The sequence below is a fragment of the Fistularia commersonii genome, chromosome 12, assembly GCF_037954325.1.
Source record: "Fistularia commersonii isolate RoL2024-O1a breed Wild chromosome 12, RoL_Fcom_v1.0, whole genome shotgun sequence".
In the NCBI taxonomy this organism is placed as follows: Eukaryota; Metazoa; Chordata; class Actinopteri; order Syngnathiformes; family Fistulariidae; genus Fistularia; species Fistularia commersonii.
Genome location: NC_141295.1, coordinates 13,176,019 through 13,198,825, shown reverse-complemented (window position 1 = coordinate 13,198,825; position 22,807 = coordinate 13,176,019). Strand labels below are relative to the sequence as shown.

Sequence of the window (22,807 nt, the reverse complement as noted above, 5' to 3'; positions counted from 1 at the left end):
AATACTGCACTTGCCACTTTTTATCACAGTCTGTCTTTCACACATTTCATATATGTTAAAATACTATGTTTGATTTTCACAGGCTAAGTAAAAGCATCACAGAGACGTATTTCTTGAGTATTTTCGCGTGTGTGACGTCACATGCAGTGATGCTCATTGTACCCCCTCGCGGACAGAGGCCGTAAAGAAAAGAAAAGACCTGCGTGACGTCATATAGTTTGATTTGGGGCGCGGCCATCTGTGGTTGGTCCACTGGTTACCTGAAGGAAAATGAAGATAAAAAGTCAGGAAAAAATGTGAGAGGTTTACAGGAGTGGATAAGTTTAAATTTTCTAGTCAGTTCTTTTTTAATAAAAAAAAAATATATATATATATTATTATTAATTATTATTCATGGTCCCATCGCGCTCCCTCTGCACCTGCGCAGTAAGTGACCAATGGCAGGCTCTTGCCGCCCCCCCCCCCCTTCTCTTTTTCCTCTTCTTCTTTCTCTGCCCGCAGTCCGCAGTCATACCGGCAGCAGACCACATCGCCCTCCACCACGCACACGCACTCACGCACCGCAACGCACTCCGCCCGCCCGCCTTCCCTGGGAAGGACCCGCACCATGTAAGTACGCCAGGCATGGAGGGGGGGGCACGGGGGGTCTCTTTTGCAACGCATGTGATTGACAGCTGCTCCGTGACGTCACGCAAGAAGTTATTAGAAGGAGCCGATAATCACAAACATTGATAGGCCTGAGCGCGTGCACGTGCACGCGGGCGTCCTCCGGCGCCCATGACCTCGGGTCGCCTTTGTCAGCAGGATGGAGATGATGCAGCACATCCTCCCTCTATCCTTCTCCCTCTCTCCCTCCCTTCCTCAATGACTCTCTCTCTCTTTCTCCATCTCTCTCTCTCTCTGAAGGAGTGTCAGGTCTGCAGCACCGGAATGCACCACTGAGGTTCCTGCTGCTCTGCAAACACATGCTGGCCCCCCCTACACACACACACACACACACACACTGCTCCGTCATCCCACGTTACATTCAGAGACCCGTTACAGTAAAAGTCTTGTGTTATGTTTTAACTGTTAAAATGTTCTTTATGTACATATATATATATATATATATGGCACAACAATTTCCTTCGGGATTAATAAAGTCATCTCATCTCATCTCATATATATATATATATATATATATATATATATATATAAAAGGTAAGATAAACTTTATTGATTCCCATAGGGGATATTCTTTTGTCACAGCAGCGTAACAGTTATAAATCTGAATATAAATATCAATAGATAGAAAAAAAAAAAGATATCCACAAATAAATAGAAAACAGGGAGACCAGCAACAACAACAACAACATCGGGGTTAAGAATGGCCAACAGAATGAAAAAAAGTAGGGGTGAAAATAGACAACCAAAACTAAAAGGCAACATTAGCAATGATGAGAACAAAATGAGTAAGCAAACATAGTCAGGAATCGAGTGGGCTGAGACCAACAAGGATAAAAAAGACAACAGTGAGAGCATGACAAATGAATGAATGGGTGAGGTTGTGAGGTTGTGGTACCACAGATGCACCTCAAGGTTGTGTGCCGTCCAGACTGCTGTTCTCCAGTCTGACGGCCGTGGGCACAAAGGAGCGTTTGAAGCGTTCAGCTCTGCATCGGGGAGGGATGCACCGTTGGCAGAAAGAGCTGCCCATCAACCTCAGCTCGTTGTGCAGGGGGCGGGAAGGATTGTCCAGGATAGCTCCCGGTTTGTCCTTCACCCTCCCCACTGACACCCTTTGGAGATTGTCCAGGTTCAGTCCCACCACCGAGCAGGCTTTCCTCACTAGCTTGTTCAGCCTGTTTACCTGTTGAGGTCCTTAGGGATATATACACATATATACAGTATATATATATAAATTCTCATCTTTCGATGTTCAAACAGTTTTTGCCGGTACCTATTCATATTTAATAACAACATAAATGTAATGACTAAATATATGTATAATCATGTGAAAAATACTGTCAAAAACTGTTTGAAAATCTACATGAAAATGTATGTATATGTTTATCTTTTAATTTTGTTCTGCTTGCTCTAAAAGGATTTTGGAAAGGTATTCCCTGGCTTGAATTTCTTTCTTTTTTGATTTTCTTTTTTAATATTTGTACATTGCTGTTAAGTTAGTTGTTTTTTTTAAAAGCGGTCTGAATTATTCATTCACCTTTCTTGTTTTATTTTTCATTTCTTATTATCATTATTATTATTATTTATTTAATCTTTTTTCTACCAGGTCTGACTTGGGAACTGTGTCAGCTATGAAAATGCTTGCTGACACTGCGCCCTCAATGTGTGTATGTGTGTGTGTGTGTGTGTGTGTGTGTGTGTGTGTGTGTGTGTGTGTGTGTGTGTCCTCCCTCAGGGCCCTGTCCTCGGCTGTGGTCCTGCTGGCGGCTGCCTTCTTCTCAGCGGACGCCAGCGTTGGGTGAGTCTGAGCCCCGTCCAGATGGTTGGACCTTCCAGGTTCCACTGCTTGGGTTCTTCTGGTCCTCAGATGCTCACCTTTTGAACTTAAAACCTATTGGCAATGAAGCAATAAAGGAAATGGCATGACAATAAAGTAAAATAAAATGATAAACATGAAAGAAAATAGAAATGTAAAACAAATAAGAAAATTATAAACTTTAATATGAATCATTCAATTCATTTTGCAATACTAAACATGAAAAATGTTAAGTTTTTGCATAGAAAAATAATAATTTGAAAAGCCTGAAATGGCTCATATTCACACACACACACACACACACACAAACAAACAAACAAACACACACTCACACACAAACACAGACATACACACAAACACAAGCACACACACCAGTCGGTGTTGTTGATGTGTCGGTCCTCATCCTTCCCACAGGCCGTGCACCAACACCAGTCTATGCACGGAATGCAAGGAGTGTCTAGAGTACGACCTGGTGTGCAAGACGGACGAGTATGAGGTGAGAGAACCTCCTCTTCACATTCACCCATCTTTGGGTGAGAGGAGGTCCCTATAGACCCTCTGTGTGTGTGTGTGTGTGTGTGTGTGCAGGTGAGACACTACAGTCCCACGTGCTGGGTGTCCACGGATGCTGAGGCGTACTTCATGGGCGTGGGCGCAGCCATGGCCTTCAGGAGGCTCTTCCAGTACATCTCCGGCGCCAACCAAGACGGTGACAACAACATTGTTATAACAGTGTTTTAACACATTTTTATACGACAATTATTTCCTGTTTTTTTTTTTTTTATTGAATCCTATTTTTAGTTTTATTTCATTTTATTTTATAAGGATTTTTTTCTGTGTCCAATTAAAAGGCATTTTGATTTGAATCATTTCCTGGTTTTATTTATTGAATTAAAACCCTTTTTGTTCTAATATACATTTTTCAAAAATACTTGTATTGTTATACACTCAATTATTTCCTTTTTTTCTGTACTGTTTGTTTTATTTAGTTATTTTTTCTGTCCTATTCAAAGGCATTTTAATTTGAAGAAATGACTTGTTTTTTGATTTTTTTTTTATTGAATTAAAACTTGTGTTGTTCAACTATACATTTTTCAAGAAAAAAAATGCTAAAAAATATAAAATATTTGTTATTGTAATTGATAATGATTATTTCATGTTATTTAGATTTAATTAAAACTGCTATATTCAAATATAGTTTTTAAAAAATAAATAAATAAAATACATGCAACTATTTCCCTTTTGTAAATGATTTTCTTTTTTTTTTATTATTTTATTTCATTTTGTAGTAATTTTTTTGTTTCACTTTCTCTGTCCGATTCACAAGCATTTTGATTTGAAGAAACTCATTACCCTGATTTTTTTGATTCAATCGAAACTGTTATGTTCAAAAATACATTTTTCCAAAAATTCTTAATTGTTATTCATATAACAATTTTGAAGAGTTATGAAGAATTCATTATGTTCTGATTTGTTTGATTGAAGACTGTGGTGTTGAAGAATATGTAGAATTTTATATTCTACATATTCTTCAATTTTTTAAAATCTGATTTATTATTAAATATTTTGTAAACTTTTTTTAAAAATTCAAGTCAAGTTAAAATTTATGAAAACAAAACAATTCATTGTGTGTGTATGTGTGTGTGTTTGCCGCAGGCGTCAAGATGGAGATGATGGCGCCCGTCCTGGTGAAGATCCCCGAGGAGACCAGGATGTGGGAGCCGGCGATCTACACTCTCAGCTTCCTGCTTCCTGCTTCCTATCAGGAGAAGCCGCCGACGCCAGACAACCCCAAGGTGGGCGGGGCCTCTTGGGCAGAGCGACGGGGAGGCGGAGCTTCCACCAGGAAGGATGATCCCCTGCGTCACCTAGGGAAATACAAACTTAAAATCTGATCAAATCTGTTTCAAAATTTTGTAGGAATTGAAAATGTATTCATTTAACTCTGTTAGATTCATTTATGAAGAACCATTTCATGTTTATAAAAAATATTATTATTATTATATATATGTTTGAGATATAATAATATAAGATAAAATGAAACAAGTCAGGAATAAAATGAAAAGTTGGAAGTTATATATATAATATATAAATATTTATAATACATACATAAATTTAAATAATCATCACTGATGTGCATCCGGATACTGAGCATTGCGTCGTCCCTGGCTCAGGTTTACGTCACTGAGATGCCGGAGATGGACGTGTACGTGCGCAGCTATGGAGGCTGGATGCTGTCGGTGACCTCCAGGCTCCACGCCCAGCTGCTCACAAAGGAGCTGGAGAGGGTCCGGGCCTCCTACAACCACAGCTACCACTATGGCGTCGGCTACGACAGGTCACACACACACACACACACACACACACACAATCTTGAGCAAGGCACCGCCGAGCAGCATGCAAAATTTGGCAGGCAAATAGCTTAGCGTAGCAATGCTACCATCAAACACACTCTGGAAAGTTTGGCATGCTTAGCTTCCAGATGAAGAGGGGGACCATCATTCGAAGTGTGTTTGTGTGTGTGTGTGTGTGTGTGTGTGTAGTCCTTTGAAGCTCCGGAATAGGCACAATGAAGTGTGGTACGTGGCGGAGGGGGAGCCAGTGTGTAAGGACCCGCAGGAGCCCACGCCACCGCACACGCCCAGGTCCATGCACGCTGACCCAACTGGATTCCCATCCGACGCCCCCCAGCATGCAATCACAGACTCCGCGACATCCGCTGCCGCCAGCTCCGCCGATGCCTCCACCCCCCCACTGCCTAGCCCATCCTCTCCATCCCAGCCACCACCAACATCCGCTAACATGGCACCGGACCTGACCACATCCAACTCCTCCGCGCCCGTCCCGTCCAGCCCGTCCCCGGCGCCGAGGGATGAGGCCGACGTGACAGCGGCATGGAACAGCACCGCCCAAAGCTCTGTGGACACGCAAGCAGAAAGCAGCCCGGTGGTGGCGCCCGTCGACACCCGCTAGGAGTCTCCACGTAGACCATCCATAATCCCCCGCCGCCTGAATCGTCCATCGCACAGTCAAGTAGAGCCACTGTTAGCTTGCCGTTTATTAGCTTTGCGTTGATTTGCCATCACCGTAAACCTTCTAGGTATAACATCATGCCTGTCCAGTAGGGGGCGACAAAGGCACCCTACCCATCTATCATTCACAACTGCTCCCACCTGTCCATCAGGACCGGCAGATCGAACACCCCTCCACCCACGATCAGAAAAACCCGATCAACTGATGCAATAATAAGAAGTAACGCCAAGCTATCGCTTCTTTCCGTCTGTCCTTGTTCTGAGGAACAATAAAAACATACCAAACCCTTCTTTGACTCGCCGTTGTCATTTATTAGCATTGTTGCCATGGCAATGAGAAACAACAATAAGATACCCTCCTCTACCTCCCCGGTCCTCCTTTCTTTTTAATCAGTAGTTCATTATTTTTTCAACAGATAATTTTATTTTTAAAATGTATGCCTGCAATACACTCTATACCCATATGGGGGAGCCAAAGGGTTTGGAAGGCACAATAAAACCCCAAGACAGCAATGGAGTGGGCTCTGTGCGCCCCCTAGTGGCCAAGAAGGGTACAAACAAGGGTGTAATAATTAGGAGCTATTCAGTAACACATTTATTAAAGTCAGGTTTTTTTTGCTGTTGTTTTTTTCTTCACCAGAGATATATATTCAGACTTGAGATGAAATGTAAATTCTTGAAAGTTTTGAAAAGTTTCACATAAATCAATAGAAAGGGGAAAAAAAAATCATTTATTCATTCATTGTCTATTTTGCCACTACATATGCAGCCATTCACCCTTTCAATCACACGTTTGGGAGTTCAGATTTATATTCTGATTCTTCTAGAGGAGAGACTGAGTGTGTGTGTGTGTGTGTGTGTGTGTGTGTGTGTGTGTTGCTGGAAACCAATTATTGCAAGAAAGCAGTAAAGTCAGTTTGATCAGAGTTTAATCAGGTCTGCTGTTTCATTCTAGGCCACCATAATCTGCGTAATCTGGCGGTCGCAGTGCCGCTGAGCACGACACCTCGGCACAGCATCAGGATACAAAAGTTGCTCGCAGGCACTGCTTCCCCACATCCGGCTTTGTTATTACTCTGTAATAAACAAATAACCACCACCATGCTGCTCCTAGGGCTAGCATTTAAGCCTCACTTTGTCATGGCAACCGGTAGAAAAAAAAAGTGCTTTCGAGGAGCATGGCGGTGGCAGTAAAAAAAAAAAAAAACCTCTTGTCAATAGTTTGTTTATCTAATGATCCGGGTTTTACTGCAATCAAAAGTCATACTTTTTAAAAGTAACTAAAAAACAAACACTTCCTGTGTGTTTTCTCCGTCGTCAAGGAAAGTTACAATTCAAATTTGTCTTTTTCTGCTACTATTACTATGTTATTACGGTATTACTATGCCGCTCACTTGGAAACGACAGCCTTCTTGTTGATGCTTGCCCTCCTAGCCCCGCCCCCTCCTCCGGAGGCCCCGCCCCCTTGCCACAGGTGGCCGGGGATGGTGAAGGCGTCCACGCTCATGCCCATGGTTTTGGAGGGGATGGCACTGAACTGCTTTCGGTCGGAGCTGTACTTGTAGATGGCGTCCACCTGGGATGCCCCGACAGTGCGGGGGCCGACGCCAGCAAGACGCACCAGCTCCTGGGCGTCGGCGCTCATCGTGTACACGCCACGGAACTGGCAGCTGGAGTCGCGGAAGAGGATCAGGAAGTGGTTGGCGGGGCTCTTCTCCATCTCCTGAAGGTCAGAAAGAAAGGTTAAACTCATTGAAAAGCAGGTTATGGCAGTCTCTGCCCCCCCCAATGGCACCTCCACAATCCTGGTCTTCTGGTTCTCGTTGACCTTCCCCGCCAGGCAACAGCGTGACAGCGCGTTGTGAATGATGAACTTGTTGGACTTCAAGCTGGGCTCTTTGAAGAGCCGTGGACCTGGACGGGAGAGGAACGCACCGTGAGCTCACACCCGCGATCCTATTGGACGGCGGCGGCGCCGGAGATGGCGTGCCAGCCCCTACCTGTGTACTCCAGGGACGGAGAGGGCCCATTGGAGCCGCCTTCCCAGTCCTTGTCTCCATTCTGATTGGCCAGCCGGCACCCGGCCGGGGATTCAGGGCGGCTATCAGTTGGTGAGCAAAGTATTTAACCGGTTAGCAGCTTTATCTCTTTAACCCCTTTAAACCCAGGTTTAGCATATTAGCATATTTGCGTTTTAGTATCTATAAACGAATGTTCGTATGTTTGTAAGTTCGGATGTTAGTATATTTGCATGTTCCCTAGTTAGCTATTTGCATATAAGCACATAAGCGTATTTGCATGTTCACATTCTAGCATGTTCGAATATTAGAATGCTCGCATGTTAGCATATTCACATATTACCATGATCACATTGTAACTATACACATTTTGGATATTCACATACTTGAATGCTTGCAAGGAGCATATTCATATGTGAGCATGTTTGCAAATTAGCCTCTTTGTATGCTCTCATGTTAGCATGTTTGTGTACACTATTGTTAGCTCATTTGCATGTTCCCATGTTACTATGTTAGCTATTTGCATATCAGCATATTCGCATGTTTGCATGTTTGAATGTAAGCATGATTGAATATTAGCATGTTTGCATTATTCTCGACTAGCGTGTTACTAACTCGTAGTTTTCTTTAGTTTCTGCTAGGGATAAATATAAATTTCAGCTGTGAGTGAATAAATACATCTGTCGCCATGGCGATTATCACCTGTGGACTCTCTTGGGTGCGTCGCTGCTGGGCTCCTCCTCTGCCGCCAGGTTGAGAGAGGAATGCGAGTAGACTTTGGTCAGCTTGGAGACTGTGGAGAACAGAGATGTTAGTGGTCAGCTGGCGTCCGGCTGATACGGTGGGCGGCGCGGTGCAACCTCACCTGGTGCTTTCCTGGCAGGGCTCTGGGACAGCGGTGGCGGCCCATCGCGGGTCGCGCTCCGAGGCCGGGCCCGGGCCTTCTTCCCAGATGGCCGCCCATGATTGGCGGGTTTCTGCCGCAGCACTTTCTCCAGGTCGTCCATGATCCGGAGCTGCTGGCGGCGGGCGTACTCCCCGCGGGTGAAGTCTCCACGGCGGGCCGGGGTGGCGGGAGGCGTCGGCGATGGCGAGGTGGTCGCGGCGGGGGGCGTGCGCGGCGGCGACGCTTGCCTGAAGATGGACACAGGCATGGGTATTCCAGCCACAGTTCAACCACAGATGAAGAACCCTGAAGAACAACAAATATTAGCTTCTTTGCCTCTTCTCTCGTTCCTGCTCGTGCCACTGCCTCCTCTTCCTCAGCTCCTCCGTCCTCCTCTGCTGCCGCTCCAGCAGAAGCGCCCTCCGCTGGGCCATCTCACCCTCGCTGCGCATGTCCTCCTGGAAATGTTGTCCCAGATCAGTACACAACCGTATCCGGTTTTGCTTCGTTAAAGAACCCCACTCACCGTGAAGAAAAACCCGATTCCTCCTCTGGTGGCCAGCTCACTGTTCTCCTCAGGAGGTTCTGGACCTGCATTCTGGTTCTCCTGCTCCGTCGCTGGTTCTGGAAGGTCCGCCGCCTCGCCAAGGGGATCGGGCTGCTCCGCGGATTCGGCGTTGACGGCCTCCGTCGCGGATTCCGTGCGGTCGCTCATGGAGTCGGAGGAGAACTCCTGCCCCTCGTCGGTGGGCTCGTCACTGCCTCCCTCTGGCCCCCCCAGGGACGACAGCGACACCTCGATCATGCTGCAGCGTTTCCCGGGTCCGTAGACGGCGGAGAGGGACAGCGTCTCGCTCTCGAAGGAGCACTCCGAGGGGGCGCCGGAGCTGCTGCCGCCTCCACCAACGGCACTTGGCTGATCGTAAATGGGCTGCACCGGCCCCTGAGGTCCCCCGGTCGCCTCCCCGTCCTCCAGCTCCAGGCTGAACTGCGTGGGCGTCTCGCTAGAGCCCGTGTCGGAGGCACTCTCATCGGCCTGCATCTGCGGTGCTACCTGGGGCGGCTCCTGGGGCAGCCTCTGTGGAGGCTCCTGAGGGGTCTGTGGGCCGCCAATGCGGAAGGACGAGGACGTCTGCACTTGGCACTTGCTCGGGGAGACGCGGCGCAGATGCGGGAGGGTGTCCACGTTCTGGGTGGGCGTCAGGATGCGGTTGAGCGGCGGGAACTTGAGCTCGGAGGGCCGCGGGTGGGGCGGGGGCCGCGGGTGGTGCTTGGGGCTGCGGGGGGCGGCAGAGGAGGAGGCAGAGGAAGAGGGGATCTTGGTTCGAGGGGCGGGGCAGGAGGAGGACATGATGGTTTTCGGGGAGAGGCCCTGGGAGCGGTGCGACGGAGAGGCGGCGGAGGACGACCCGGCTCCGGTCGGGATGTTCCAGGCTTTGCTGGCACTGACGGTGGGGTTCTTGGTGGGGGTCCTGGGGGGCGTCTTGGTGGGGGTGTGTGGGGGCGTCCGGGGCGGCACTCTGGCATTGCTCCGGGTCGTTGCCTTGGCTTTGTGCACGCTCCTGGGTCTCTGGTTGCCCAGGAGCTGCTGCTGCTGCTCAGTGAGCTTCTGCATGTCCTTCTGCAGCGACTGCAGAGCCTCACTCAGCTTCTGCACCACCTGGTTGTATTCCACCAGGGCCACATCACTCCCTTTCTCCTTCTCTGCTCCCTTTTCCTTATCCTCCCCCTTCTTGGTGTCAATGGAGAAGGTGACCTGCTTGTCCAACCGAGGAGGGTTGCAAACGGTAACCTTGTCCCTCTCTTTGTCCCTCTCTTTCTCCTTGTTTTCGCGCTCCTCCTCCTGCTTCAGCTGCTCCTCCATGCGTGTGAGGCGATCGTCGAGACTGAGGGCTTCCTCCTCCCCTCCCTCGGCGCCCCCTTCCCCTTGCTCCCTCTTCATCTGAAGGAGAGCGTTCTTGCCCAGCCTCTGCCTGTGCTTGGTGAAGATGGCCTCAATGCGTCTCTTCTGGGCCTCGATGCTCCTGCGCTTCTCCTCCAGACGGACGCCCAGCTCCCAGGCCTCCGTTCCGGGCTCTGGGCCTCGGGGGCCGGGGCTCCCCTGCTGGCTCTGGGCCCCCGCTGGCGTGGAGGGCGTGTGCGGCGTACCTGGGGTCGTCGGCGTGGCCGCGGAGCCTGACTCTTCGCCGGGGTGTCTCCTTCTACTGTCCCGTCTCTCCGCGAAGCTGGTCATGCGTGGGCTGCCAGCCACATTTTGGTTGGCCTGGCGACTGTTGCTAGGGCGAATGTTCCCCGGGGCATCGTCAGAGGTGTCGGATGAGTCCACACTGCCGTCTCGTAGCACCGAGTCGTCATCACGCGACATGTCCGAGGCGCGCGACGACCTGTCTCCTCGCTCGCCCCTGCCTTGCTTCCCATTGTCGGCTACTGGCCGGTAGAGGAAACCTGAACGGGTGGGGGCGGAGCTACTGAGCTGAGGGTTCTCCTCCACCGAGGAGTGCAGGAAGAAGCCGGCGGGGGCCCCCTCTGGGCACAACCTGGGCTCCGGCCTCCCCCCTCGCCCTCCACCCTTCTCCCCAACCCTCCCCTTTCTGCGCTCCTTCCCGCCGGAAGTGTGAACCGCCTGCAGCGCCTCCTCAATGGTGGGCAACTCCCCCAGGGGCGGCGTGTGAGCGTAGGGCCCCCAGGAGGACCGCCGCGGCGGCGCAGAAGCGCTGACCAGGTGGCTGAGGTCCTCGGGGGGGCTGTAGGGGACCTGGGTCAGCTTCGCCGAGGTCAGCGGCGAGGTCATGGCAGGGACGGCGGTGCTGAGGCTGTCCGTGCTGACAGAGCGAAAGACAGAGTCGATGGGGTTGCCCATGACAACATCAACATCACTGTCCAGTCCGAACGGAATACTGAAAGTCACTGCTGACAGCGGACGGCTGCGGGGCGGATGACGGCGGGGCGATTGCGCGGCGGAGGCGGGGATGACCATGGAAACGGAAAAGATAAAAGCAGAGAAACGCAGAAGCCCAAAGTAAGAAGACAAGACATGGAGGCAACGCAAGGGTTACCACGGGAACCACACAGCCTCTCACATTAATACCTGATCTGCTTCTTAGTCCAGGATTGGCTCTCTGAAAACGAAGTGAACAAACCTCAGTCAGAAACCTGATTTTGTGTCGATGTGACATAATTAGGGTGCTGATGTTTCTTGCCTGGAGACACCGGTGAGGAGATGGGCACAAAGGGCTGCTTGAAGATGAAGGAAGGGGAACCACTGCAAGGGAACAGCGCATCAGAACGTTGTACTTTAACAAGTATTTTTAGATCTTCTACATGCTCCTCAAGGCCACATCTGCTTGTTTTTTTTTTTTTTAATATGCCAAGGTGCAAGTTGTATTCATTCATCCATCACTGGGGGAGGTGCAGCCAATCACAGCATGACCTGCAGCAAAGGCACCAGGCGCCAGGAAGGGAGGCTGTCTCATACCTGTTGCTATTCCCACTGACAGGACTCGTGCAGTACAGCAATCCGGAGATGTCTGAAAGATACAGATTCATCGTCATCATCGTCAGATTTAATTCCAAGACCAGCTGAGGATCGACCGAGCGGTTCTTGCACCTGTGAGGTCCACCGGCTGTATTGGCTGGACAAAGTCGGGCTTCTTAATCTCGAACCAATCCAGCAGCTCGGCGATGAAGCTCATGATGTTCAGCTGGGGGGGGGGGGGTCAAGTCACAATAATAATAATAATTTACCCTTTATTAATCCCCATGGGGAAATTTGTTCTCTGCAATTAACCCATCATGAATGAACCAAGAGTAGTAGGCTGCCGTCCACCAGCGCCAGGGGGGCAGTTTGGGGTTCAGTGTCTTGCTCAAAAACACTTTGACAGAATACCAAGGAATTAAGATTAGAGGCCAACCTATGGAAATAAATGTAAATCACATGACATCCCCAGGTCGTACTCATCATGGAATTGCAGTGTGAGAACTTGGCCAGGTAGTACTAATCCTGTAATAGTAACGTGTGAGTACCTCCCCAGTCCGTAATAACCCTGGAATAATTAAGTACAAGTACTTTGATGCCTTCCTTGTTTACAGTGTTCCGAGATCCCAACCAGCAATTCCATTCCCTGATATTCTTTGAATACTTGGTCCACAAGGAGATAGTCTTTCCCCAGTGCAGTTCCCCTGTTACCTTGCTGCTCAATGTGCAGATGCTCTACAAGAGCCAAAACTCCAGTTTCCACTCTGGGTATGCCACAAAAGATGGAATTCCCAGAATTTTTTTACACAGAAAAAAATCTCCAAGTGGTTGCTCCAAAAACCTGAAAGATTCAAACTCCATAAATAAAACCCATGCCTTCCTGGTTGACATGCTGGTCAAAGGCAATCATGGCCAACACACTTTGGGTGAATAGGAATGGAGAAACATTAAGACACTATCTCTTGAAAATATGTAACTATACAATGCTTCATTCTAATAAAATCATACAACTGCTGCAGCGGGGCACCCCTGAAGTCCACCCCAGAACACAGAACGGAAAACACTGGAAACACAGTGACAAGGTACCAGTGACCAAAGAGCATGATATCAAACAACAGTCAAAAAAAGAGTCCACCCCACTGTCTCTGTAAGCGGCTGAGTCCAGAAGATCCATGTTTGGACATGTGCTAAGGATGCAAACTGACACACCTGCACAAAAAGCCCTAGAACTGGCTGATTACGGTCTTCCATGTACAAAATCTCAAAGAACAACATGGCACAAGCCTAGTCAGGTCACTGACCTCAAGGACAGTGGACTAGAAATTTTGAGAACTTTGCGAGCTACTGAAGACTATGGGACTATGACAGGAAAAGCTACTGAGCTACTGAAGACATAGTGGAACGTCATGACAAAAGACTAATTGTAGCTGCACAAGGTTCTTTACCACTCCATACTACGAGTCTCTACCTTCTTGAGTCAAGTAAGCCCAATAAAAACTTGCCACAGGTGCTCCCTGGTACCTTTCTCCCTGGAACATTTGGGAACTAAAAGTTCCATGGGCTATCGGAAGCTTACATGCAGGACGGCCGGAGCGTAGAGGAGATCCTCCACAGGAAGGGGGCAGCAGCCCTGCAGCCGGGTCTGGCAGAACTCCTTGATGAGCTGCAGGTTGTAGAGGCTGTCAGCCACCGACATGGTGTCCTTTAGACATACGTCTGCAGGGATGTACCACAGATAAGGATTTGGAAGTGTGTGTGTGTGTGTGTGTGTGTTGGTCGGGGTCTGTACCCTCTAAGCGCAGCAGACTGGGGCAGTAGTAGTGCAGCACGGCAGCTATGGCGCAGCCATTGGACAGATCTTTGACGGCAGAGACCAGGGGGAAGGTGGGTGTCAGCTTCGACTGGACCTTGTCCTTCCTGTAGCGGATCTAGCGGAGGGGAGGGGAAGGTGGAGGAGTTAGAAAATCGGGGGGTGGCGGTTGCGTGATGGCGAGCACGGAAACAGAAACGTGCACCGACCCACAGGTTCGACCGCTTCTATGAAGGCGAGCGGTCGAACTCCAGTTCAGAAGACTCGGTCTGAGTAAGTTCCAGGAGAACCTCATGGGCTCAACCTGATTGTTGCCCTCTCAAAAGAGGCGGGGCTCAAAGTCACAGCTTTGTAAAACCTTTTCTGGCTGCAATCGGAACCACTGGTGCACGGATCTGATGTTTTCTTGCTCGCAAGCACAGCAATGGCCTCCGTGAGACTGGAGGCATGTGAGGCCCGACATCTCATTGACAGTGGCAACAAACAACTTGATGTCTTTGGGGTTTCGCTACGACACTGAGGACGTTTTCTCTAGATCGGGATTGAAAGAATTTTTGCTGGCGGAACTGAACAAAGCTCCCGATCACTGTCATTTGCTCGGGATCAGTGGCGCTACGTTGTTTTGATTCGGTCCCGAACACCTTACAGTTAGCCGAACCTGAAATGGAGTCATAATTAGTATAAGATTAGCAGTGTGTACACTGATGGTGTTTAGCGTAGCTTGCTGCAAGGTCCAACCCCGGCTAGTTAGCAACCAGCACTTCCAAAAAACTTCTGGCGAAGAATTGGGTCATGTGAACCGCGGCTCAGTTTTGGCCCCGCCCACTGAGGTCGCGGTTGGCTAGTGGTGAGACAAAAGAGTTTTTTTGTGCTATTTTGGTGAAATTGAAAAGACAGCACGGGCCAGACAGCTCGGGCCAGATGGCGCAGGCCAGACGTCTCCGCGGGCGCTGGCATAAGTGACATGGAAGGACGCCGCCATTTTAACCCCGGAAAAAAATAAACAATTTGAGATTAGCTCGCAGAGATTTGTCGTATGGGACTTATTCCTGCATTCGGAGGTGAGGAAGAGGTGGATCTTCCTGTACCTTGAGCAGGGGGTGTCTGTTGCCACATCAATAATACACACACACACACACACACACACACACTCACAGGGTGCATTTCCAACTAACAAAACAAAGGTGCTGCAAAAACATGAGAGCAGACGCACACCTGCAGCCGGAGGGGACGTTAGTCAGGTGAGGATGCAGTGTGTGTGTGTGTGTGTGTGTGTGTGTGTGTGTGTGTGTGTGTGTGTGTGGTCATGCAGCCTTCATCTGATTGGTCAAAACATACCAACTCAAATAGAAAATGAATAAAAGGGGTCAGACGGGTTTGACGGTCACTACCGGCCAAGCCCCGCCCCCCACCGCCTTGTAGCGCAAACAGATCCCAATTGTCTCTTTCCAGTGGATCCATCCGACCTCTTGGGTAGGAAGGGTTGAATCAGTCAAGGAGGGGGGGGGCTGTTGCTACCGCGCCGGAGGACGAGGGGTTGAAGAGAAGAGCGAGGTGTTATACGTTACCACTGGCGGTTTGTTCCCCGACTCCTTCAAACAAAAAGCGATGGCATGCTGGATGGGGGGGGGCAGAGAGAGGGACACAGGCGTCAATGACAAAGGGGAAGATGGAATCCCGAAAAAAGGAGGAGGAGGAGGAGGAGGAGAAGGTCAGTAAATGGCGGGCTATGTGGTCAGCGGGGAAGTGAAGGGAAGAAAAACCCTCTGAGGAACCTTCCATCTGACAGATGGAATAAAAGCCCCTGAGGGTCAAAGTTCAGGGGCTTCAGGGAAGGTGGGTGTGGTGGCGGGGCGTCCAGAACATGGGTCCACGAAGAAGCAGTAGCTAGAACCTCAACGCTTTTGCTCAAAATCCACCTTCGTTTCAGCTCCTCCTCCTCCTCCTCCTCTAGATGAAGTCAGAAGCTCCTCGTATTCCAAAACATCACCCGGTTGGTGAAGACCGCAGCAATACAAAGCTAATACACTCTTTGTAACTACATGTGTGTGTGTGTGTATGTGACATTTCCAGCAGGCACGTTAATGTCGGCCATGGCGGACGGATGGACTCAGAAGGAGGGGAAGGAGAGATGAGGAAAGGAGGACACTTACGGGAACCAGTTTCCAATACCAACGGGAGGACTGGCACTGAAGGAGAGAGACAAAGAACGAGGTGTGAGATGCTTCAGCAAAGCCAGTGCAGTCACAGAACATGTGTGTGTGTGTGTGTTTGCGCATGTGTGTGTGTGTGCGTGTGTATGTGTTTGTATGTATGTGTGTGTGTGAGTGCATGTGTTGGAATGTGTGTTTGCGTGTATGTGCGCGCACCTGGATGGGTGTGTGTGCACACACGTGTGTGATATCTGCCGGCTTGCATGTGTCTTTCTGCGTGCATGTGTGCATGTTCGTATGTGTGCGTGTGTGTGTAGGGGTGCGCACATGTGTGTGTGTGTGTTATGTGTGTGTGTGTAAATTTGCATGCTTGCATGCATATGTTTGAATGTGCATGTGTGCGTGTTTTATGTGTGTGTGTGGGTGTGTGTGCATGTGCACATATTTGTATGTGTACACGTGCGAGCGTGCGTGAGCCTGTGTTTGAATGTGTGTGTGTGTGTGTGTGTGTGCATATGTTTGTATATGTGCATGTTTGTATGTGTGCGTGTGTGTGTGTATGTACATGCATGTGCATGTGCGTATATTTGTATGTGTGCAGGTGTGTGTGTACATGTGCGAGCGTGTGTGAGCCTGTGTTTGTGTGTGTGTGTGTGTGTGTGTGTGTGTGTGTGTGTGTGTGTGTGTGCGTGCCTGTGTGTGTGTGTGCGTGTGTGTACCGTCTCCTGAGCAGGCTGCAGGTCTGTGCAGGTCTGTGTCCTGGGAGTCTCCCCCTCCTCTGTGCTCTCCCTCAGCCTCTGGTTCAGCTGGAGGCACACAGGAAGACAGGTTAACTCGAGGAGATCACCAGGTTAACCCTCTTATTATGTTAAGGGTCAATTTGACCCATTTCACCCATTGACCCAATGGGTCAAATTGACCCTTAACATAATATGAGGGTTAACCAGAGGAAAACACCTAGTTTCCTGGGCCAGGTGACCTGAATGAGATCAATGGGTTAACTAGATGAGATATCCTAGTTTACTAAATCGGACGGGGTTACCTGGAGGAGATCGCCGGGATTACTAGATGAGTTTACTGTTATTTTATTTTGAAAAGCCACCCTGTCCTATCATGGCGACTAATGCTAACCACTTCCCTTTGACCCAACTAGTTAAGGTTAACTATTTCCCGGGTTGAGATCTTTGCTCCCCATGAATGAGGATGCGAGTGTGTGTCCGACCTCACCCTGTTCACCCAGAAGAGGAGCGCGTTCTCCCAGGGCGCACCTGCGCCCATCTGCTCCGCCTCCGCCGCCATCTTCACCCGGCCCACCGTCTCCTGGGCGCCCAGAGACATCAGCGCGTCCATCAGGGCCAGGTGGGCTCTCTGCGGCGGGGGAGGGGACAGGAAGCCACGCATGAAAAAAAAATCGTCCACACACACGGCCGACCTCCAGGCGCACCAGCTCGCTAGCCGCACCGTCTTGATGGGGGCGTGGTTGAGGTCGCCCTCCGTGACATCTTGGTCCTGGACCTTCGGGCCGAGACCCTTCTTGACAAGGAGCTGAAGCAGGGCGGCGGCGTCGGATGGCGGCGTCGGCGCACGGCTCAGCCGGCCAGCGGCGCAACAGTAGACGTCGGCAGCGAGGAGCAGCGAGGAGACGGCCGGCTTCAGGTGCTCCTGCTCGTACTGGTCCGTGTAGAACGGATCCTGAAGCTCCACGGGGACATTCTCTGAGGAGGAACATCTTGGTTTGTGAGTGGAGACAAACTTTTATTCCTCTCCTTTCCACCTCTCTAGATTTTCCTCAACCTGTTCTCCGCTCTCACTTAAGATCACAATGTCATCTGCAAACATCATGGTCCATGAGATTCCTGTCTAAGCTCATCTGTCAGCCTGTTCATCCCCACTGCAAACAAGAAGGGGCGCAGAGCTGATCCCTGATGGAGTCCCACCTCCACCTTGAACTTCTCTGTTACCCCTACAGCACACCTCACCACTGTCTCACAGCTAGCATACATGTCCTGCACCAGTCTAACCTGCTTCTCTGCAACTCCAGACTTCCTCATACAATACCAGAGCTCCTCTCTTGACACCCTCTTGTATGCTTTTTCTTGGTCTACAAAAACGCAATGCAGCTCTCACTGGCCTTCTCTGTGTTTCTCTTTTAGCATTCTCAAAGCAAATACCGCATCTGTTGTACTCTTTCTGGGCATGAAGCCATACTGCTGTTCACAAATGCTGACTTCTGCTCTCAGTCTAGTTTCCACTACTCATTCCCATAACTTCATTGTATGGCTCATCAACTCTAGCCCTCTATAGGTGCCACAAGTCAGCACATCCCCCTTATTTTTAAAACGGGCACCATCACACCTCCTCCATTCTTCAGGCATCTTCTCCCTCTCTAAGATCCTGTTGAATAATCAAGTCAGAAAGTCTATCGCTGCCTCCCCTCGACACTTCCATACCTCCATAGGTATATCATCAAGACCAACTGCCTTGCCACTCTTCATCCTCTTCAATGCCTTCCTCACTTTATTTTTACTAATCTCTGCTTCTTTGTGGTCTACAATTGTCACCTCTTCTACCCTTGCCTCTCTTTCATTTTCCACATTCATGAGCTCTTCAAAGTACTCTTTCCATCATCCCATCCCTCTTCTAGTATCTCTCAATACATTTCGCTCTCTATCCTTTATCAGTCAGGCCCATTGTACATCCTTTCCATCTTTATCTCTCTGTTTCGCCAGCCTGTATAGATCGTTCTCTCCCTCCTTACTGTCCAGCCGAGCATACAGCTCATCGTACGCCCTTTGTTTTGCCTTTGCAACCTCTATCTTTACCTTACGCTCTATCTGCCTGTACTCCTGTCAGTTCTCTTCAGTCCCCTCAGTGTCCCACTTCTTCTTCGCTAACCGCTTTCTCTGTAAATCCACATTCCACCGCTGAGTCTCCTTATCTACTTTCCTCCCAGATGACACACCAAGTACTCTTCTACCTGTCTCCCTGATAGCACTAGCTGTAGTTGTCCAATCACCTGGAAGCTCTCCCTGACCACCCAGAGCCTTTCTCAACTCATCCCTGAAAACTATACAAAACTCCTCCCTTTTCAGCTTCCACCACTTTGTTCTCTGCTCTGCCTTTGTCCTCTTGATCTTCCTTGTCACCAGAGTCATCCTACAAACCACCATCCTATGCTGTCTGGCTACACTCTCACCTCCAACTACTTTGCAGTCACTGATCTCTTTCAGATTACCTCGTCTACACAAGATGTAGTCTGCCTGCGTGCTCCTACCTCCGCTCTTATAAGTTACCCTATGTTCCTGTCTTTTCTGGAAAAAAGTGTTCACTACAGCCATTTCCATCCTTCTGGCAAAATCTACCACCATCTGTCCCTCTGCATTCCTATCCTGTATACCAAATCTGCCGATCACTTCTTCACCCCCTCTATTGTCTGCACCAACGTGCCCATTGAAGTCTTCACCAAGTACCACTCTCTAATCTCTGGGGATATTCTGCATCACTTCATCTCGCTCATTCCAGAACGTCTCCTTCTCCTCAAACTCACATCCCACCTGGGGGACATAACCACTAATAACATTAAGCATCATACCTTCAATTTCATGTTTCAGACTCATAAGTCTATCTGACATTCTTTTCACTTCCAGAACATTCTTAACAAACTTCTTCTTCAAGATAACTCCTACTCCATTTCTCTTCTTGTCAGTACCATAACAGTACAACTTAAAGCCTGCTCCTAAGCTTCTAGCCTTACCACCTTTCCACCTGGTCTCCTGGACACACATTATATCCACTTTCCTTCTCTTCTCACTCTCTACCTTTTCCTGTCATAGTCCCAATATTCAAAGTCCCTACTCTCAGTCTCAGACTCTTGCCTTTCCTCTTCTCTCTCTGCTTCCGAACACACCTTCCTCCTCTCCTTCTTTGATCTACAGTAGCCCAGTTTCCACTGGTTCCCTGTGGGTCATCGGTACCAATGGCGGTCGTTGTTAACTCAGGCCTCCACGGATCCGGTATGATCTGGTTATTATGATGATTCAAATGTTTGGTTTTGGCAATAGTTTTACACCGAATGCCCTTCCTGACGCAACCCTTGGAGGGTTGGAACGGGATAAATAATAGCATGATAATAACATGTTAATATGGCTTATGATGCCCTATTATATTGGGGTATTTCTCTGATTGTAACCCCGCATCAAAAGGAGTCAAAAATACCATGGTGGCGGCAGCGGCGGCGGTAAGGGGACACGAAGGCCAAGGGATTTAAAACGGCAGCTCATTCGACATTTGGTGACAGTGAAGTGATGGATCCTGAGGAGGACGAGGAGGAATGGGGTTAATGCCATCTTCTGCATGAACAGCACTGCTAGCTTAGCCCGACAAAGCAGCGCCGAGACGACACATACTTCTGACCCATATCCCGGCTCCGGAAAAATCCCGGAGCGTCTACATCCTTTTCATTCGTCCATCCGTCCCTCCATTCACCCCGCAGCTCTGAGAGGAAGCACGATGTGCCGTTTCCAAAGTCTGCCTCACAGCAGACAAGGGGGGGGGGGGGTCGCGCTGCCACCGTGCTGTCGCTATGGGAACGGTGGAGGCAGCGAGCCCGGACCACTGAGTGGGAAACCGGGCTGACCCACTTGACGTGGCCGGGCCTGAGGAGGGGAGGCGGGGGGAGGTCTCCATTTTCCTATAACGCGACAGGAACGTCTCACGCAAGAGGATGTGATCGCCGTGGAAACGAATGTTGAGGGTTACCTCACTGTAATACAGATAAGATGTAATCCATAGCGGCCCGAAAACCCGGGTCCAAAAAAATAAAGAAAATGACCTTAAATAAGCAGGAAATGCTCAAAAGGTTCATTGTTAGAAAAGCAGTCTTTCAACCATCTTGGACTCTTTCCCCAGAGAGGGTGGGGGGCACTGAGTTGAGAGATTAAACGTATTTTTAAGGATTTAACATGGTAACGCTGAACATGGGTTCATCAGCTGGTAGCATCGGTTTTATCAGTTATTACCCAGCTATTAACGCGTTATTACACGTTACTCCACAGTTGGCACTGTGTTATGACACTTTGCTTGTGCTCACACTTTTCCCAGTGGATTACGGTTTCATTTCAAGCGTCCACCATTGCGAGGGGAAGGCGCTCAGGGCCGGCTCAGGGTCACCTCGACTCATTCGTTCATTCCTTCGCCGCTGTCTGATTGGCTGCCGGATGGGGAGCGCATCCCGGGTCCCTTACATTCTTAAATCCTTCCTGGATGCCATTAAAAATCCATGAGCCCATGAGCCGCCCCCGCCGGTGGGCATTTTCCACTCGACAGCAAAGCCAGACCCCCCTCCATCCCTCCATTCCCCCTGGGTTGGTCTCCCCTCTTCAGATCTGCGAAGACTTAAACCTCTCCTTAACTCGGATGACGAAACCCAGCCGACCTTTGACCTCCCCACGTCCGCCATGAACCGATCAGATGTTTTGATCGATTGATCGGTGATATCGATCAATCAAAACGCGGGGGACACGTGCTATTAATAAGATTTACTAATTAATAATAACAATAGATCAACTTGCACTCCCCACCACCACCACCTTATTTTAGCCGTCATATGACGTCATCCTGTCCAGCCACCGCATGCTGCACAAAGACCAGCACACGCACAAGCACACCGATAACACACTCTTCATCGTCACCATCATCGAATCCAATTCCGGATCCACGTTCGTTCAGTAGAACAGACAGTGCACGCGCGCGCGCACGTCATTGATTGGTATCGTGCAGCCGCGCGTTTTACACGCGTGGGGCGTGGAGGACGGAGGATGGAGGATGGAGGATGGAAGGGGGGGGGCGGGTGGAGGTTGGTGGTGCAGCCGTGGCGAAGGAGGCTCCATCCAGCCCCACCCAACCGAGGAAGGGTGGTGGTGGTGGTGGTCGTGGGGTCTACCTGCACCTCCGTGGGTCGTGGACAGCAGCCACCGGACGCTGGCGCGGATCTTGGCGCGGCCGAAGTCGCACTGGTCCAGCGGGGGAATCTCCGGCACCGCGGGGGTCCGACCGGGGCCGCCGGCGGGGGCCGCCATGCCCGCACCGGGTGGGGGGTGGGGGGGTAGAGGTGGACGGAGGATCTGGAGATGCGTGGATGCGCTGAGGAGATGCACCGCACGACTGTTAATATGCGTTAATTACACGCAGACACGTACACGCAGAAGCACAAAAGCCGGTCATTACCTGAGAGGCGCCGCTGCATCCGATGCAACGTGGAAACGTCACGTCCAAAACCCCGCCCACGTAACGTCACACGCGGTGCGGCGTGGGGTGGAGGAGGAGTGGGGATTCGGGGGTCACGCAAGGGTTGCGTCTCGGAGATGTTTTTCTGGAGGTGCCGTTTTTGGGGGGGGTTTGTTTTTCTGGAAAAAAAAAAATCCGGAAATGGGATGAAAAAAAAAAAAAATCACCGGCTGCAATGCGGAGTTTCTGCCACACGAGGGCGCTGTTGAGTCAAGTCAGGGAGAAGCGGTGGCAGCACGTAAAGCCACTGCTTCCGGTTCTTCAAACGCCCATCAACTGCAGAAATATGAATCAAATGAAATGAAGAACATGCATTTTCTTTTTCATTGAATATGCATTTTTTTGTTTCGTCATGTTTAAATTTTGTTTCATTTCTGTATAAGTCCTTCACTTGTGTTGTTATATTAAAAATTCAATAAATATATTGCCAAAAAAAGTTACAGCATTTTTCCCTTTATGCTGATCATAGTGATAGATACCCAGGTATTGATCTCCCTCTTAATAAGAAATCACCGTATTGATTCCTTCCGATTCCCTTTATAAAATTTTGTTAATATACTGTCCCCTGGTCTGTTGTTGTAATTCTCACAGTGGCCAGACGAGGGCGCCAAATCCAACCACTGACTTTGACTCCTCGCTTTCCACTTTGAATCCGTGTCGATCTTC

The 22,807-nt window shown here is 49.6% G+C and overlaps 2 protein-coding genes across 4 annotated transcripts; one reads left to right on the top strand and one right to left on the bottom strand.

Moving 5' to 3' along the window:
• Positions 1 to 510: 510 nt before the first annotated feature.
• Positions 511 to 5,804, top strand: soul5l (heme-binding protein soul5, like). The gene is made up of 7 exons (XM_086157194.1): positions 511 to 609; positions 2,402 to 2,464; positions 2,897 to 2,978; positions 3,071 to 3,191; positions 4,139 to 4,278; positions 4,657 to 4,820; positions 5,026 to 5,804. Coding segments are annotated over exons 1-7 (1,002 nt in total). The 5' UTR covers positions 511 to 607; the 3' UTR covers positions 5,456 to 5,804.
• On the bottom strand, positions 5,803 to 22,093 carry LOC147228887 (calmodulin-regulated spectrin-associated protein 3-like). 3 transcript variants are annotated; one of them, XM_086157191.1, is made up of 19 exons: positions 21,798 to 22,093; positions 17,318 to 17,571; positions 17,084 to 17,224; positions 16,576 to 16,662; positions 15,857 to 15,892; positions 15,272 to 15,319; positions 13,683 to 13,821; positions 13,470 to 13,609; positions 12,026 to 12,119; positions 11,894 to 11,945; positions 11,619 to 11,680; positions 11,507 to 11,537; positions 8,945 to 11,342; positions 8,755 to 8,876; positions 8,398 to 8,666; positions 8,235 to 8,325; positions 7,515 to 7,615; positions 7,310 to 7,428; positions 5,803 to 7,237 (listed from the first exon to the last, which is right to left on the bottom strand). In XM_086157191.1, exons 1-19 carry the CDS (start codon positions 21,931 to 21,933, stop codon positions 6,905 to 6,907), a joined length of 4,653 nt encoding a protein of 1,550 aa, XP_086013317.1. In that variant the 5' UTR covers positions 21,934 to 22,093; the 3' UTR covers positions 5,803 to 6,904. The 3 variants fall into 3 exon arrangements, with proteins under 3 accessions (XP_086013317.1, XP_086013318.1, XP_086013319.1); XM_086157192.1 differs by having other exon boundaries at positions 8,945 to 11,240; positions 21,798 to 21,991; XM_086157193.1 differs by lacking the exons at positions 15,272 to 15,319; positions 17,318 to 17,571; positions 21,798 to 22,093 and having other exon boundaries at positions 17,084 to 17,297.
• Between the last annotated feature and the right edge of the window lie 714 nt (positions 22,094 to 22,807).